The 16,715-nt window shown below is 46.4% G+C and overlaps 1 protein-coding gene across 1 annotated transcript in view; it reads right to left on the reverse strand.

Moving 5' to 3' along the window:
* mbd2 (methyl-CpG binding domain protein 2) overlaps positions 1–16,715 on the reverse strand; it is a 73,275-nt gene that overhangs the window by 51,321 nt on the left and 5,239 nt on the right. Inside the window, exons 4-5 of the mRNA XM_031825896.1 lie at positions 10,155–10,245; positions 7,202–7,379 (exon numbers count right to left, since the gene is read on the reverse strand). Coding sequence (XP_031681756.1) covers positions 7,202–7,379; positions 10,155–10,245 — 269 coding nt within the window. The remainder of the gene's footprint in view (positions 1–7,201; positions 7,380–10,154; positions 10,246–16,715) is intronic.

Consider the following 16,715-nt stretch of genomic DNA (forward strand, 5'->3'; position numbering starts at 1 on the left):
GGGACAATAACACATAACACTCCTGTTGAGGACTGGGACAATAACACATAACACTCCTGTTGAGGACTGGGACAATAACACATAACACTCCTGTTGAGGACTGGGACAATAACACTCCTGTTGAGGACTGGGACAATAACACTCCTGTTGAGGACTGGGACAACAACACATAACACTCCTGTTGAGGACTGGGACAACAACACATAACACTCCTGTTGAGGACTGGGACAATAACACTCCTGTTGAGGACTGGGACAATAACACTCCTGTTGAGGACTGGGACAATAACACATAACACTCCTGTTGAGGACTGGGACAATAAGACTCCTGTTGAGGACTGGGACAATAACACATAACACTCCTGTTGAGGACTGGGACAATAACACATAACACTCCTGTTGAGGACTGGGACAATAACACATAACACTCCTGTTGAGGACTGGGACAATAACACATAACACTCCTGTTGAGGACTGGGACAATAACACATAACACTCCTGTTGAGGACTGGGACAATAACACATAACACTCCTGTTGAGGACTGGGACAATAACACTCCTGTTGAGGACTGGGACAATAACACTCCTGTTGAGGACTGGGACAACAACACATAACACTCCTGTTGAGGACTGGGACAACAACACATAACACTCCTGTTGAGGACTGGGACAATAACACTCCTGTTGAGGACTGGGAGAATAAGACTCCTGTTGAGGACTGGGACAATAAGACTCCTGTTGAGGACTGGGACAATAATACTCCTGTTGAGGACTGGGACAATAAGACTCCTGTTGAGGACTAGGACAATAACACTCCTGTTGAGGACTGGGACAATAAGACTCCTGTTGAGGACTGGGACAATAACAATCCTGTTGAGGACTGGGACAATAAGACTCCTGTTGAGGACTGGGACAATAAGACTCCTGTTGAGGACTGGGACAATAAGACTCTTGTAGAGGACTGGGACAATAACACTCCTGTTGAGGACTGGGACAACAACACTCCTGTTCAGGACTGGGACAATAAGACTCCTGTTGAGGACTGGGACAACAACACTCCTGTTGAGGACTGGGACAATAACACTCCTGTTGACGACTGGGACAATAACACTCCTGTTGAGGACTGGGACAATAACACTCCTGTTGAGGACTGGGACATCAACACTCCTGTTGAGGACTGGGACAACAACACTCCTGTTGAGGACTGGGACAATAAGACTCCTGTTGAGGACTGGGACAATAACACTCCTGTTGAGGACTGGGACAATAAGACTCCTGTTGAGGACTGGGACAATAACACTCCTGTTGAGGACTGGGACAATAAGACTCCTGTTGAGGACTGGGACAATAACACTCCTGTTGAGGACTGGGACAATAAGACTCCTGTTGAGGACTGGGACAATAAGACTCCTGTTGAGGACTGGGACAATAACACTCCTGTTGAGGACTGGGACAATAACACTCCTGTTGAGGACTGGGACAATAACACTCCTGTTGAGGACTGGGACAATAAGACTCCTGTTGAGGACTGGGACAATAACACTCCTGTTGAGGACTGGGACAATAAGACTCCTGTTGAGGACTGGGACAACAACACTCCTGTTGAGGACTGGGACAATAACACTCCTGTTGAGGACTGGGACAATAAGACTCCTGTTGAGGACTGGGACAATAACACTCCTGTTGAGGACTGGGACAACAACACTCCTGTTGAGGACTGGGACAATAACACTCCTGTTGAGGACTGGGACAATAACACTCCTGTTGAGGACTGGGACAATAACACTCCTGTTGAGGACTGGGACAATAACACTCCTGTTGAGGACTGGGACAATAAGACTCCTGTTGAGGACTGGGACAATAAGACTCCTGTTGAGGACTGGGACAATAAGACTCCTGTTGAGGACTGGGACAATAAGACTCCTGTTGAGGACTGGGACAACAACACTCCTGTTGAGGACTGGGACAATAACACTCCTGTTGAGGACTGGGACAACAACACTCCTGTTGAGGACTGGGACAACAACACTCCTGTTGAGGACTGGGACAATAAGACTCCTGTTGAGGACTGGGACAATAACACTCCTGTTGAGGACTGGGACAACAACACTCCTGTTGAGGACTGGGACAACAACACTCCTGTTGAGGACTGGGACAATAAGACTCCTGTTGAGGACTGGGACAATAACACTCCTGTTGAGGACTGGGACAATAAGACTCCTGTTGAGGACTGGGACACTAAGACTCCTGTTGAGGACTGGGACACTAAGACTCCTGTTGAGGACTGGGACAATAAGACTCCTGTTGAGGACTGGGACAATAAGACTCCTGTTGAGGACTGGGACAATAAGACTCCTGTTGAGGACTGGGACAATAAGACTCCTGTTAAGGACTGGGACAATAAGACTCCTGTTGAGGACTGGGACAATAAGACTCCTGTTGAGGACTGGGACAATAAGACTCTTGTTGAGGACTGGGACAATAAGACTCCTGTTGAGGACTGGGACAGTAACACTCCTATTGAGGACTGGGACAATAACACTCCTATTGAGGACTGGGACAACAACACTCCTGTTGAGGACTGGGACAATAAGACTCCTGTTGAGGACTGGGACAATAACACTCCTGTTGAGGACTGGGACAATAAGACTCCTGTTGAGGACTGGGACAATAAGACTCCTGTTGAGGACTGGGACAATAACACTCCTGTTGAGGACTGGGACAATAAGACTCCTGTTGAGGACTGGGACAATAAGACTCCTGTTGAGGACTGGGACAATAACACTCCTGTTGAGGACTGGGACAACAACACTCCTGTTGAGGACTGGGACAACAACACTCCTGTTGAGGACTGGGACAACAACACTCCTGTTGAGGACTGGGACAATAACACTCCTGTTGAGGACTGGGACAATTAACTTATAACCATATAACCGACAGTTATGAATTAAGAGGGTGATGAAATGAAAATAACCATCATACGCATTAAAAAACAATGCATTTTGGAACCAACAGCTGAGTGTGGTTGAGTGAGATAGAAACACAATGAATAGAACAGCCTTGGAACCTCTAATCCTGGCAATATAATGGGTCAACTCATACGCTCTCTCTACGGCTGCCAGGTATTGTGATGCAATAATTGCCGTGGTAATGTAGAATATTCATTCAAATGCTGTTTAATTGATGTGGCCCACGCATTCTATTCATTCTTTTTCTATGGCATCACATTCAGGATGAGGAGGAGAAAATGTACCAAAAAAATGTACAATGTACAAAAAATTGGAGAGAAAAAATGCCCCCCTACACCCTCGAACACACATGGTGAATGTTTCCGTATGGACTGAAACACTAAGAATTTGCCCATTACATCAGCGAAGAAGCGTATCTCCTAGCCGCACGTGTTCAGTTCTCTCTGTGAGCAGCTCTCTGCAAATGCCAAAATTGTCATTTCAGTTGTGCTGTCGCTCTGTCTCCCTGACGCTAGTTTCCATACAAAACAATAGGCCTCCTGCTCTGGCAGGATTAGAGTTGGGAGGGAGAGGTGGGAGCTCTGTCTGTGTCTGTGTGTGTGTGTGTGTGTGTGTGTGTGTGTGTGTGTGTGTGTGTGTGTGTGTGTGTGTGTGTGTGTGTGTGTGTGTGTGTGTGTGTGTGTGTGTATATATGTGTGTGTGTGTGTGTGTGTGTGTGTGTATGTGTGTGTGTGTGTGTATATGTGTGTGTGTGTGTGTATATGTGTGTGTGTGTGTGTGTGTATATGTGTGTGTATATATGTGTGTGTGTGTGTGTATATATATATATATGTATGTGTGTGTGTGTGTGTGTGTGTGTGTGTGTGTGTGTGTGTGTGTGTGTGTGTGTGTGTGTGTGTGTGTGTGTGTGTGTGTGTGTGTGTGTGTGTGTGTGTGTGTCACAGTGGGAGCTGTCTGAAGTGAGGAGAATCTACTGCAACTCAAACAATTTTCAGGTTTTAATGTCACGTACAGGTGAAGTGAAAATGCCAGACACAACAACCCAGCAATCCATAACAACGTTACACCAGACACAACAACCCAGCAATCCATAACAACGTTACACCAGACAAGAAGAAGAACACGAGAAAGTAAGTAATGATACCATATACAGGGTCAGTACCATATTAACAATGTACAGGGATACTGGAGTGATGGAGGTAGATGTGTATAGGGGGAAGGTGACAGGGATACTGGAGTGATGGAGGTAGATGTGTATAGGGGGAAGGTGACTATATACAGGGTCAGTACCATATTAACAATGTACAGGGATACTGGAGTGATGGAGGTAGATGTGTATAGGGGGAAGGTGACTATATACAGGGTCAGTACCATATTAACAATGTACAGGGATACTGGAGTGATGGAGGTAGATGTGTATAGGGGGAAGGTGACAGGGATACTGGAGTGATGGAGGTAGATGTGTATAGGGGTAAGGTGACTATATACAGGGTCAGTACCATATTAACAATGTACAGGGATACTGGAGTGATGGAGGTAGATGTGTTTAGGGGGAAGGTGACTATATACAGGGTCAGTACCATATTAACAATGTACAGGGATACTGGAGTGATGGAGGTAGATGTGTATAGGGGGAAGGTGACAGGGATACTGGAGTGATGGAGGTAGATGTGTATAGGGGTAAGGTGACTATATACAGGGTCAGTACCATATTAACAATGTACAGGGATACTGGAGTGATGGAGGTAGATATGTAGAGGGGTAAGGTGACTATATACAGGGTCAGTACCATATTAACAATGTACAGGGTTACTGGAGTGATGGAGGTTGATACACTATCTATACAAAAGTATGTGGACACCCCTTCAAATTAGTGGATTCGGCTATTTCAGCCATTCCCGTTGCTGACAGGTGTATAAAATCGAGCACACAGCCACGCTCCATAGACAAACATTGTCAGTAGAACGGCCTCACTGAAGAGCTCAGTGACTTTCAACGTGGCACCGTCATAGGATGCCACCTTTCCAACAAGTTCCAAACAGCCTCTGGAGGCGAAGTCAGCACAAGAACTGTTCGTCTGGAGATGTGTGATGTGTGATTCATGAAATGTGTTTCCATGGCCGAGCAGCCGCACACAAGCATAAGATCACCATGCGCAATGCCAAGAGTCAGCTGGAGAGGTGTAAAGCTCGCCGCCACTGGACTCTGGAGCAGTGGAAATGTGTTCTCTGGCTGTCCGACAGACGAATCTGGGTTTGGCAGATGCCCTGTGACAGTGTGTAGGGCCCTGTGACAGTGTGTAGGGCACTAAGACAGTGTGTAGGGCCCTGTGACAGTGTGTAGGGCCCTGCGGCAGTGTGTAGGGCCCTTTGACAGTGTGTAGGGCCATGGGACAGTGTGTAGGGGCCCTTTGACAGTGTGTAGGGCCGTGGGACAGTGTGTAGGGGCCCTGTGACAGTGTGTAGGGCCCTGTGACAGTGTGTAGGGCCCTGTGACAGTGTGTGGGGCCTTGCGACTGTGTGTGGGGCCCTGCGACAGTGTGTAGGGCCCTTTGACAGTGTGTAGGCCCCTGTGACAGTGTGTAGGCCCCTGTGACAGTGTGTAGGGCCCCTGTGACAGTGTGTAGGGGCCCTGCGACAGTGTGTAGGGGCCCTGCGACAGTGTGTAGGGCCCTGCGACAGTCTGTAGCGCCCTGAGACAGTGTGTAGCGCCCTGGGACAGTGTGTAGAGGCCCTGCGACAGTGTGTAGAGGCCCTGCGACAGTCTGTAGGGCCCTGCGACAGTCTGTAGGGCCCTAAGACAGTGTGTAGGGCCCTGCGACAGTGTGTAGGGCCCTGCAACAGTGTGTAGAGGCCCTGCGACAGTCTGTAGGGCCCTGCGACAGTCTGTAGGGCCCTGAGACAGTGTGTAGGGCCCTGAGACAGTCTGTAGGGCCCTGAGACAGTCTGTAGGGCCCTGAGACAGTGTGTAGGGCCCTGAGACAGTCTGTAGGGCCCTGAGACAGTGTGTAGGGCCCTGAGACAGTGTGTAGGGCCCTGAGACAGTGTGTAGGGCCCTGAGACAGTCTGTAGGGCCCTGAGACAGTGTGTAGGGCCCTGAGACAGTCTGTAGGGCCCTGAGACAGTCTGTAGGGCCCTGAGACAGTCTGTAGGGCCCTGAGATAGTGTGTAGGGCCCTGAGACAGTCTGTAGGGCCCTGAGACAGTCTGTAGGGCCCTGAGACAGTGTGTAGGGCCCTGTGAGTGACCATAGAGACAACAATAAAACACTAATTTAAAAAAAATAAGGGTCAACTTAGATAGATAGTCATCACAGTTCACTATGTAGAGGATAGGATCAATGGAGGAGTAGATAGTCCGTGCTGCCATTTTGTTAGCTATTTAGTTAGCTACAGTATTTAGCAGTCATATGGCTTGGGGATAGACAGCTCACAGCAGATCAATACCACAGCAGATCAATACCACAGCAGATCAATACCACAGCAGATCAATACCACAGCAGATCAATACCACAGCCCACAGCAGATCAATACCACAGCCCACAGCACATCAATACCACAGCAGATCAATACCACAGCAGATCAGTACCACAGCAGATCAATACCGCAGCAGATCAATACCGCAGCAGATCAGTACCGCAGCAGATCAATACCACAGCTCACCCCAGATCAATACCACAGCAGATCAATACCACAGCAGATCAATACCGCAGCAGATCAGTACCACAGCAGATCAATACCACAGCAGATCAATACCACAGCAGATCTATACCACAGCAGATCTATACCACAGCAGATCAATACCAATGCAGATCAATACCACAGCAGATCAATAACACAGCAGATCAGTAACACAGCAGATCAATACCGCAGCAGATCAATACCGCAGCTCACAGCAGATCAATACCGCAGCTCACAGCAGATCAATACCGCAGCTCACAGCAGATCAATACCGCAGCTGATCAATAACACAGCAGATCAGTAACACAGCAGATCAATACCACAGCAGATCAATACCGCAGCTCACAGCAGATCAATACCGCAGCTCACAGCAGATCAATACCACAGCAGATCAATACCACAGCTCACAGCAGATCAATACCACAGCTCACAGCAGATCAATACCACAGCAGATCAATACCACAGCAGATCAATACCACAGCTCAGAGGAGAGACGTGCACAGTGCACTGTAATTATGTATGCACTGAGGACCCCGAAACCCACCAGGTTCTTACCGGATGTCCTGGTCGGTGACTATGAAGGCCTTACACAGGGGCTGCGACGTGTTGAGCCAGATAGCCGGGTTCTTCTCTGCAGCCGAGGTCGTCTGGCCCGTGATGGGGGAGGAGCTCATGTGGAGGGCGCTGGCGATGGCCGAGAGGAGTGTCTCGTCTGACGTGTCTGGCCCCACGCCTGATACAGGACAACACGACGGCAGGAACACGGGTCACAAACAGAACAATAGGCAGAACACCCCAACCTCCACAGACAGACTCACATAACTCATTGTGTTTGTTTAAATGACTCATTATGTCATTGACTTTTAATTACATTTTTTTGCATGGCTCTTTCTTCTATAGTTGCTGCATCTAGAGGTCAACCTGTCTAGGAGGTCAACCTCTATCTAGAGGTCAACCTGTCTAGGAGGTCAACCTGTCTAGGAGGTCAACCTGTCTAGGAGGCCAACCTGTCTAGGAGGCCAACCTGTCTAGGAGGCCAACCTGTCTAGCGAGCCAACCTGTCTAGGAGGTCAACCTCTATCTAGAGGTAAAGCTGTCGAGAGGTCAACCTGTCTAGGAGGTCAACCTCTATCTAGAGGTAAAGCTGTCGAGAGGAATTTCTTTGGACTGTCAAGAGGTGAACCAGCAAATAAGCATTTCATTGGACTGTGTTCTTCAGGTATATCAGGTCATTAGACTGTGTTCTTCAGGTATATCAGGTCATTAGCCTGTGTTCTTCAGGTATATCAGGTATATCAGGACATTAGACTGTGTTCTTCAGGTATATCAGGTATATCAGGACATTAGACTGTGTTCTTCAGGTATATCAGGTATATCAGGTCATTAGACTGTGTTCTTCAGGTATATCAGGTCATTAGACTGTGTTCTTCAGGTATATCAGGTATATCAGGTCATTAGACTGTGTTCTTCAGGTATATCAGGTCATTAGACTGTGTTTTTCAGGTATATCAGGTATATCAGGTCATTAGACTGTGTTCTTCAGGTATATCAGGTCATTAGACTGTGTTCTTCAGGTATATCAGGTCATTAGACTGTGTTCTTCAGGTATATCAGGTATACCAGGTCATTAGACTGTGTTCTTCAGGCATATCAGGTATATCAGGTCATTAGACTGTGTTCTTCAGGTATATCAGGTCATTAGACTGTGTTCTTCAGGTATATCAGGTATATCAGGTCATTAGACTGTGTTCTTCAGGTATATCAGGTATATCAGGTCATTAGACTGTGTTCTTCAGGTATATCAGGTCATTACTGTGTTCTTCAGGTATATCAGGTATATCAGGTCATTAGACTGTGTTCTTCAGGTATATCAGGTCATTAGACTGTGTTCTTCAGGTATATCAGGTCATTAGACTGTGTTCTTCAGGTATATCAGGACATTAGACTGTGTTCTTCAGGTATATCAGGTATATCAGGTCATTAGACTGTGTTCTTCAGGTATATCAGGTATATCAGGTCATTAGACTGTGTTCTTCAGGTATATCAGGTCATTAGACTGTGTTCTTCAGGTATATCAGGTCATTACTGTGTTCTTCAGGTATATCAGGTATATCAGGTCATTAGACTGTGTTCTTCAGGTATATCAGGTCATTAGACTGTGTTCTTCAGGTATATCAGGTATATCAGGTCAGTAGACTGTGTTCTTCAGGTATATCAGGTCATTAGACTGTGTTCTTCAGGTATATCAGGTATATCAGGTCATTAGACTGTGTTCTTCAGGTATATCAGGACAGTAGACTGTGTTCTTCAGGTATATCAGGTATATCAGGTCATTAGACTGTGTTCTTCAGGTATATCAGGTATATCAGGTCATTAGACTGTGTTCTTCAGGTATATCAGGTCATTAGACTGTGTTCTTCAGGTATATCAGGTATATCAGGTCAGTAGACTGTGTTCTTCAGGTATATCAGGTCATTAGACTGTGTTCTTCAGGTATATCAGGTATATCAGGTCATTAGACTGTGTTCTTCAGGTATATCAGGTATATCAGGTCATTAGACTGTGTTCTTCAGGTATATCAGGTATATCAGGTCATTAGACTGTGTTCTTCAGGTATATCAGGTCATTAGACTGTGTTCTTCAGGTATATCAGGTCATTAGACTGTGTTCTTCAGGTATATCAGGTATATCAGGTCATTAGACTGTGTTCTTCAGGTATATCAGCTCATTAGACTGTGTTCTTCAGGTATATCAGGTCATTAGACTGTGTTCTTCAGGTATATCAGGTATATCAGGTCATTAGACTGTGTTCTTCAGGTATATCAGGTATATCAGGTCAGTAGACTGTGTTCTTCAGGTATATCAGCTCATTAGACTGTGTTCTTCAGGTATATCAGGTCATTAGACTGTGTTCTTCAGGTATATCAGGTATATCAGGTCATTAGACTGTGTTCTTCATGTATATCAGGTATATCAGGTCATTAGACTGTGTTCTTCAGGTATATCAGGTATATCAGGTCATTAGACTGTGGTCTTCAGGTATATCAGGTCATTAGACTGTGTTCTTCAGGTATATCAGGTATATCAGGTCATTAGACTGTGTTCTTCAGGTATATCAGGTCATTAGACTGTGTTCTTCAGGTATATCAGGTCATTAGACTGTGTTCTTCAGGTATATCAGGTCATTAGACTGTGTTCTTCAGGTATATCAGGTATATCAGGTCAGTAGACTGTGTTCTTCAGGTATATCAGGTCATTAGACTGTGTTCTTCAGGTATAACAGGTATATATGATGAATAAACAGACTTCAACTTACATGTATTCTATCTGACAGTCCAGTGTATTTTACTCATAATAGATCTGTAAATATATTGAACTAATAAATGGATCAAATACATTATAACTATGACTATGATAATGTGGTTATGTACAACTATAACATGATTGATAAGCTGATATTAGTAATAACAGGCTAACTAAACAAACAGACGACCGGCAGGGCTCCTACTTGTTAAACCCTTAGGAAGCTCCATGCTCCTGAGGACCTCTTCTGTGATAGCTGACACCCTCAGGCCTTTCAACCGCTTCTCCCAGAACAGCTGCAAACACAACAGACAGGTGATGAGTGAGGAAGAGGAGGAGAGGGATAGAACAGTGAGGAAGAGGAGGAGAGGGATAGAACATTGAGGAAGAGGAGGGGAGGGATAAAACAGTGAGGAAGAGGAGGGGAGGGATAGAACAGTGAAGAGGAAGAGGAGGGGAGGGATAAAACAGTGAGGAGGAAGAGGAGGGGAGGGATAGAACAGTGAAGAGGAAGAGGAGGGGAGGGATAGAACAGTGAGGAAGAGGAGGGGAGGGATAGAACAGTGAAGAGGAAGAGGGGGGATAGAATGGTGAGGAAGGGGGGAGGGATAGAACAGTGAGGAAGAGGAGGGGAGGGATGGTATTTATCACACTGGAGAGTTCATTCATGCCTAGCTATAAATCTATCAGGCCCCTAGATGTATAAATCCTGCAGCCGCAACAGAAACACAACAGAGAATAAACAGCTGGGCTTAGGGCCAACCAAGACCTTCAAAACCAGACGAGCCGAGCGGGCTGACCGAGAGAGAGAGACCCAAAGAGACACATAATAGCCATGCTAGCCTTCCCTAACACAGAGGCAGAGGGTGTTTAGGCATGGTAGGGGATGGCTCCACTATAAAGGGGTGTGACGGTAGCAGATCAACCAACCATCGCCTGTCTCCCTTTGCTTAGACCTAAACTAATCCTCTTTCCAGTTAGAGAGAGGCACTGTAGCATCTTCCTCACTTCAATACAAGGCCATTCCGCTTTTGCCCACTTCTAGAAAAAAATGAAGGAGGCAATTCACTTCTACTCCCACAAAGTGACTCTGCTGGCTCATAGCCAGACCAGAAATAGGCCTAGTCAGAGAGACCTAGATATAGAGACCTAGTCAGATAGACCTAGATATAGAGACCTAGTCAGAGAGACCTAGATATAGAGACCTAGTCAGAGAGACCTAGTCAGAGAGACCTAGACAGAGAGACCTAGACAGAGAGACCTAGATATAGAGACCTAGTCAGAGAGACCTAGTCAGAGAGACCTAGACAGAGAGACCTAGACAGAGAGACCTAGATATAGAGACCTAGTCAGAGAGACCTAGTCAGAGAGACCTAGATATCGCTGCCTAGTCAGAGAGACCTAGATATAGAGAGACCTAGTCAGAGAGACCTAGATATAGAGAGACCTAGTCAGAGAAACCTAGATATAGAGAGACCTAGTCAGAGAGACCTAGATATAGAGAGACCTAGTCAGAGAGACCTAGATATAGAGAGACCTAGTCAGAGAGACCTAGATATAGAGAGACCTAGTCAGAGAGACCTAGATATAGAGAGACCTAGTCAGAGAGACCTAGATATAGAGACCTAGTCAGAGAGAACTAGATATAGAGAGACCTAGTCAGAGAGACCTAGATATAGAGAGACCTAGTCAGAGAGACCTAGATATAGAGAGACCTAGTCAGAGAGACCTAGATATAGAGAGACCTAGTCAGAGAGACCTAGATATCACTGCCTAGTCAGAGAGACCTAGATATAGAGACCAAGTCAGAGAGACCTAGATATAGAGACCTAGGTATAGAGACCTAGATATAGAGACCTGGGTATAGAGACCTAGTCAGAGACCTAGATATTGCTGCCTAGTCAGAGAGACCTAGATATAGAGACCAAGTCAGAGAGACCTAGATATAGAGACCTAGTCAGAGAGACCTAGATATCGCTGCCGAGTCAGAGAGACCTAGATATCGCTGCCTAGTCAGAGAGACCTAGATATAGAGACCTAGATATAGAGACCTAGAGAGACCTAGTCAGAGAGACCTAGATATAGAGAGACCTAGTCAGAGAGACCTAGATATCGCTGCCTAGTCAGAGACCTAGATATAGAGACCTAGATATAGAGACCTAGTTATAAAGACCTAGTCAGAGACCTAGATATTGCTGCCTAGTCAGAGAGACCTAGATATAGAGACCAAGTCAGAGAGACCTAGATATAGAGACCTAGTCAGAGAGACCTAGATATCGATGCCTAGTCAGAGAGACCTAGATATCGATGCCTAGACAGAGAGACCTAGATATAGAGAGACCTAGTCAGAGAGACCTAGATATAGAGAGACCTAGTCAGAGAGACCTAGATATCGCTGCCTAGTCAGAGAGACCTAGATATAGAGAGACCTAGATATAGAGAGACCTAGTCAGAGAGACCTAGATATAGAGAGCCCTAGTCAGAGAGACCTAGATATAGAGAGACCTAGTCAAAGAGACCTAGATATAGAGAGACCTAGTCAGAGAGACCTAGATAGAGAGACCTAGTCAGAGAGACCTAGATATAGAGAGACCTAGTCAGAGAGACCTAGATATAGAGATACCTAGTCAGAGAGACATAGATATAGAGATACCTAGTCAGAGAGACCTAGATATAGAGAGACCTAGTCAGAGAGACCTAGATATAGAGAGACCTAGTCAGAGAGACCTAGATATCGCTGCCTAGTCAGAGAGACCTAGATATAGAGAGACCTAGTCAGAGAGACCTAGATATCGCTGCCTAGTCAGAGAGACCTAGATATAGAGAGACCTAGTCAGAGAGACCTAGATATAGAGAGACCTAGTCAGAGAGACCTAGATATCGCTGCCTAGTCAGAGAGACCTAGATATAGAGAGACCTAGATATAGAGAGACCTAGTCAGAGAGACCTAGATATAGAGAGCCCTAGTCAGAGAGACCTAGATATAGAGACCTAGTCAGAGAGACCTAGATATAGAGACCTAGTCAGAGAGACCTAGATATAGAGACCTAGATATAGAGACCTGGGTATATAGAACTAGAAATATAGAACTAGATATATAGAACTGGATATAGAGACCTAGATATAGAGACCTAGATATAGAGACCTGGGTATATAGAACTAGATATATAGAACTAGATATATAGAACTGGATATAGAGACCTAGATATAGAGACCTAGATATAGAGACCTAGATATATAGAACTAGATATATAGAACTAGATATATAGACCTAGATATATAGACCTAGATATAGAGGCCTAGATATATAGACCTACATATAGACCTAGATATAGACCTAGATATATAGACCTACATATAGACCTAGATATATAGACCTAGATATATAGACCTAGATATAGACCTAGATATATAGACCTACATATAGACCTGGATATATAGACCTACATATAGACCTAGATATATAGACCTAGATATAGACCTAGATATATAGACCTACATATAGACCTAGATATATAGACCTAGATATATAGACCTAGATATATAGACCTAGATATATAGACCTAGATATATAGAACTAGATATATAGACCTAGATATATAGACCTAGATATATAGACCGAGATATATAGATCTAGATATATAGACCTAGATATATAGACCTAGATATATAGACCTACATATAGACCTAGATATATAGACCGAGATATATAGAACTAGATATATAGACCTAGATATATAGATCTAGATATATAGATCTATATCTCTGCAGTGGCAGAACTTAGTGTGGAGCAGCAAAAGCGTTGGAACAATAACACTGTGTAAAGACAAGGCCCACTTCTTGCTGCCATATATTGCATATCGAACAGGTTTTACTTGTAAAATCCTTTTTTATCTCAATGAGAAAAACCTGTATTCAAGTGTTGCATCTTGCTAATGCTACAATTCGGGTTACAAAGGGAGGATGTGTTAGTGGAAACCTTTGAAAGTTTACCAGTAAACTACCAGAATTTTTGTAACTTTCAAGGATTTTAAGTCATTTATCACAGGACATCTAGTGGCCATTTTGGGTACTTCAGATTATCACCAGTGTCTTTAATCATCTCTGGCCCTGTGATCAAATAAGATGATTTTTTAATAAAACAAATGTAATGACAAAGCTGTAAAACATATCAAATGTATAAATCATATCATATAAATATGATACAACTACCTCTTTCCCAACTGTATTTAATTTTTATTTATTTATTTATTTTGCTCCTTTGCACCCCATTATTTTTTATTTCTACTTTGCTCATTCTTCCATTGCTAAACTACCATTCCAGTATTTTACTTGCTATATTGTATTTACTTTGCCATCATGGCCTTTTTTGCCTTTACCCCCCTTCTCACCTCATTTGCTCACATTGTATATAGACTTGTTTATACTGCATTATTGACTGTATGTTTGTTTTTACTCCATGTGTAACTCTGTGTCGTTTTATCTGTCGAACTGCTTTGCTTTATCTTGGCCAGGTCGCAATTGTAAATGAGAACTTGTTCTCAACTTGCCTACCTGGTTAAATAAAGGTAAAATAAAATAAAATAAATTTAAAAAAAATTCATTTAGTGGATACAATTAGTGTTTAATATGAGGGTTTCAGTATTCAATAATAATTAGCATTAAAAACATTTTTACTATGTCAACATGTATTGGTTGTAAATGTTTTGGTCTATAGCTGGAAGAGTTGCAGAGTTCATTGGAAATAATGCCATTGTTGATTAGATGCTAATTTCATGAATTAGGCCATTTTCTCTTGAGCCACTTTATTTATGTTATTTTACCTTTATTTAACTTGGCAAGTCAGTTAAGAACACATTCTTATTTACAATGACGGCCTACAGGGGAACGGTGAGTTAACTGCCTTTTTCAGGGGGCAGAACGACAGATTTTTACCTTGTCAGCTCGGGGATTCGAACTTGCAAACCTTTCGGTTACTAGTCCAACGCTCTAACCACTAGTTTACCCTACCTAGTCTAGTCTATCCACTAAAAACTACTGGACAATATGGACACAGATATACAAAAATTATACTAGAGTATATATATCCTGGTTATTCGGGACGGGAGGGGGACGGGGGGTGGAGGACGGGAGGGGGGCGGGGGACAGGGGGGTGGAGGACGGGAGGGGGGCGGGGGACAGGGGGGTGGAGGACGGGAGGGGGGCGGGGGACGGGGGGTGAAGGACGGGAGGGGGGCGGGGGACAGGGGGTGGAGGACGGGAGGGGGCGGGGGACAGGGGGGTGGAGGACGGGAGGGGGACGGGGGGTGGAGGACGGGAGGGGGACGGGGGACAGGGGGGTGGAGGACGGGAGGGGGGCGGGGGACAGGGGGGTGGAGGACGGGAGGGGGACGGAGAACGGGAGGGGGGTGGAGGACGGGAGGGGGGTGGAGGATGGGAGGGGGACAGGGGGTGGAGGATGGGAGGGGGGCGGGGGACAGGGGGGTGGAGGACAGGAGGGGGGCGGGGGACGGGGGGTGGAGGACGGGAGGGGGGCGGGGGACAGGGGGGTGGAGGACGGGAGGGGGGCGGGGGACAGGGGGGTGGAGGACGGGAGGGGGGGCGGGGGACGGGGGGTGGAGGACGGGATATCGCTGCCTAGTCAGAGAGACCTAGATATCGCTGCCTAGTCAGAGAGACCTAGGTATAGAGACCTAGATATAGAGACCTAGGTATAGAGACCTAGTCAGAGACCTAGTCAGAGACCTAGATATCGCTGCCTAGTCGGAGAGGCCTAGATATCGCTGCCTAGTCAGAGAGACCTAGATATCGCTGCCTAGTCAGAGAGACCTAGATATAGAGACCTAGTCAGAGAGACCTAGAAATAGGGGGGCGGGGGACGGGGGTGGAGGACGGGAGGGGGGTGGAGGACGGGAGGGGGACAGGGGGTGGAGGACGGGAGGGGGGCGGGGGACAGGGGGTGGAGGACGGGAGGGGGGCGGGGGACGGGGGGTGGAGGACGGGAGGGGGGCGGGGGACGGGGGTGGAGGACGGCAGGGGGGCGGGGGACGGAGGGTGGAGGACGGGAGGGGGGTGGAGGACGGGAGGGGGGCGGGGGTTCTAAAGCGCTGGCTCAAAACATTAGCTGCTTGATAACAAGGTCAGTGATCAATAGTTCATCTCTTATTAAAGAGAGTCTAAATCTGTGTGGCGGTTTATACCCTGTCCCCCGGTGAGGTTTATACCCTGTCCCCCACCCACAGCCTAACCCCCACACACACACACACACACAGTGGTCATCTATGGATCAGTGTCTCCATCTCGTCTATTCCCCTCTAGCTTCTCCTCTTCCCTGATGAGCAGAACGCCACTTTATTACCCAGCTCTTTATTACCTATGATAATGTCTTCACACCTAATTGGCTGTTGCCACGGTGACAGCCAACCCCCATTTCCCCACGGTAATTTCCTGAAAGGTTAAAGGCAAGGGGAGAGGGGCAGAGTAGAGTGAGTAGGAGGGGGGGTGGGGGGGGGGGGGGTCTTCAGGGAGGGAGGGGGGGGGTGAGTGGGAAGGAGGGGGTCTTCAGGGAAGGAGTGGGTGGAGAGGGGGTGAGTGGGAAGGGGGGGGTCTTCAGGGAGGAGTGGGTGGAGAGGGGGGTGAGTAGGAAGAGGGGGGGGGTCTTCAGGGAAGAAGTGGGTGGAGAGGAGGGGGTGAGTAGGAAGGGGGAGGTCTTCAGGGAAGGAGTGGGTGGAGAGGGGGGGTGAGTAGGAAGGGGGAGGTCTTCAGG

Source organism: Oncorhynchus kisutch, linkage group LG6 (genome assembly GCF_002021735.2).
Source record: "Oncorhynchus kisutch isolate 150728-3 linkage group LG6, Okis_V2, whole genome shotgun sequence".
Lineage (NCBI taxonomy): Eukaryota > Metazoa > Chordata > Actinopteri > Salmoniformes > Salmonidae > Oncorhynchus > Oncorhynchus kisutch.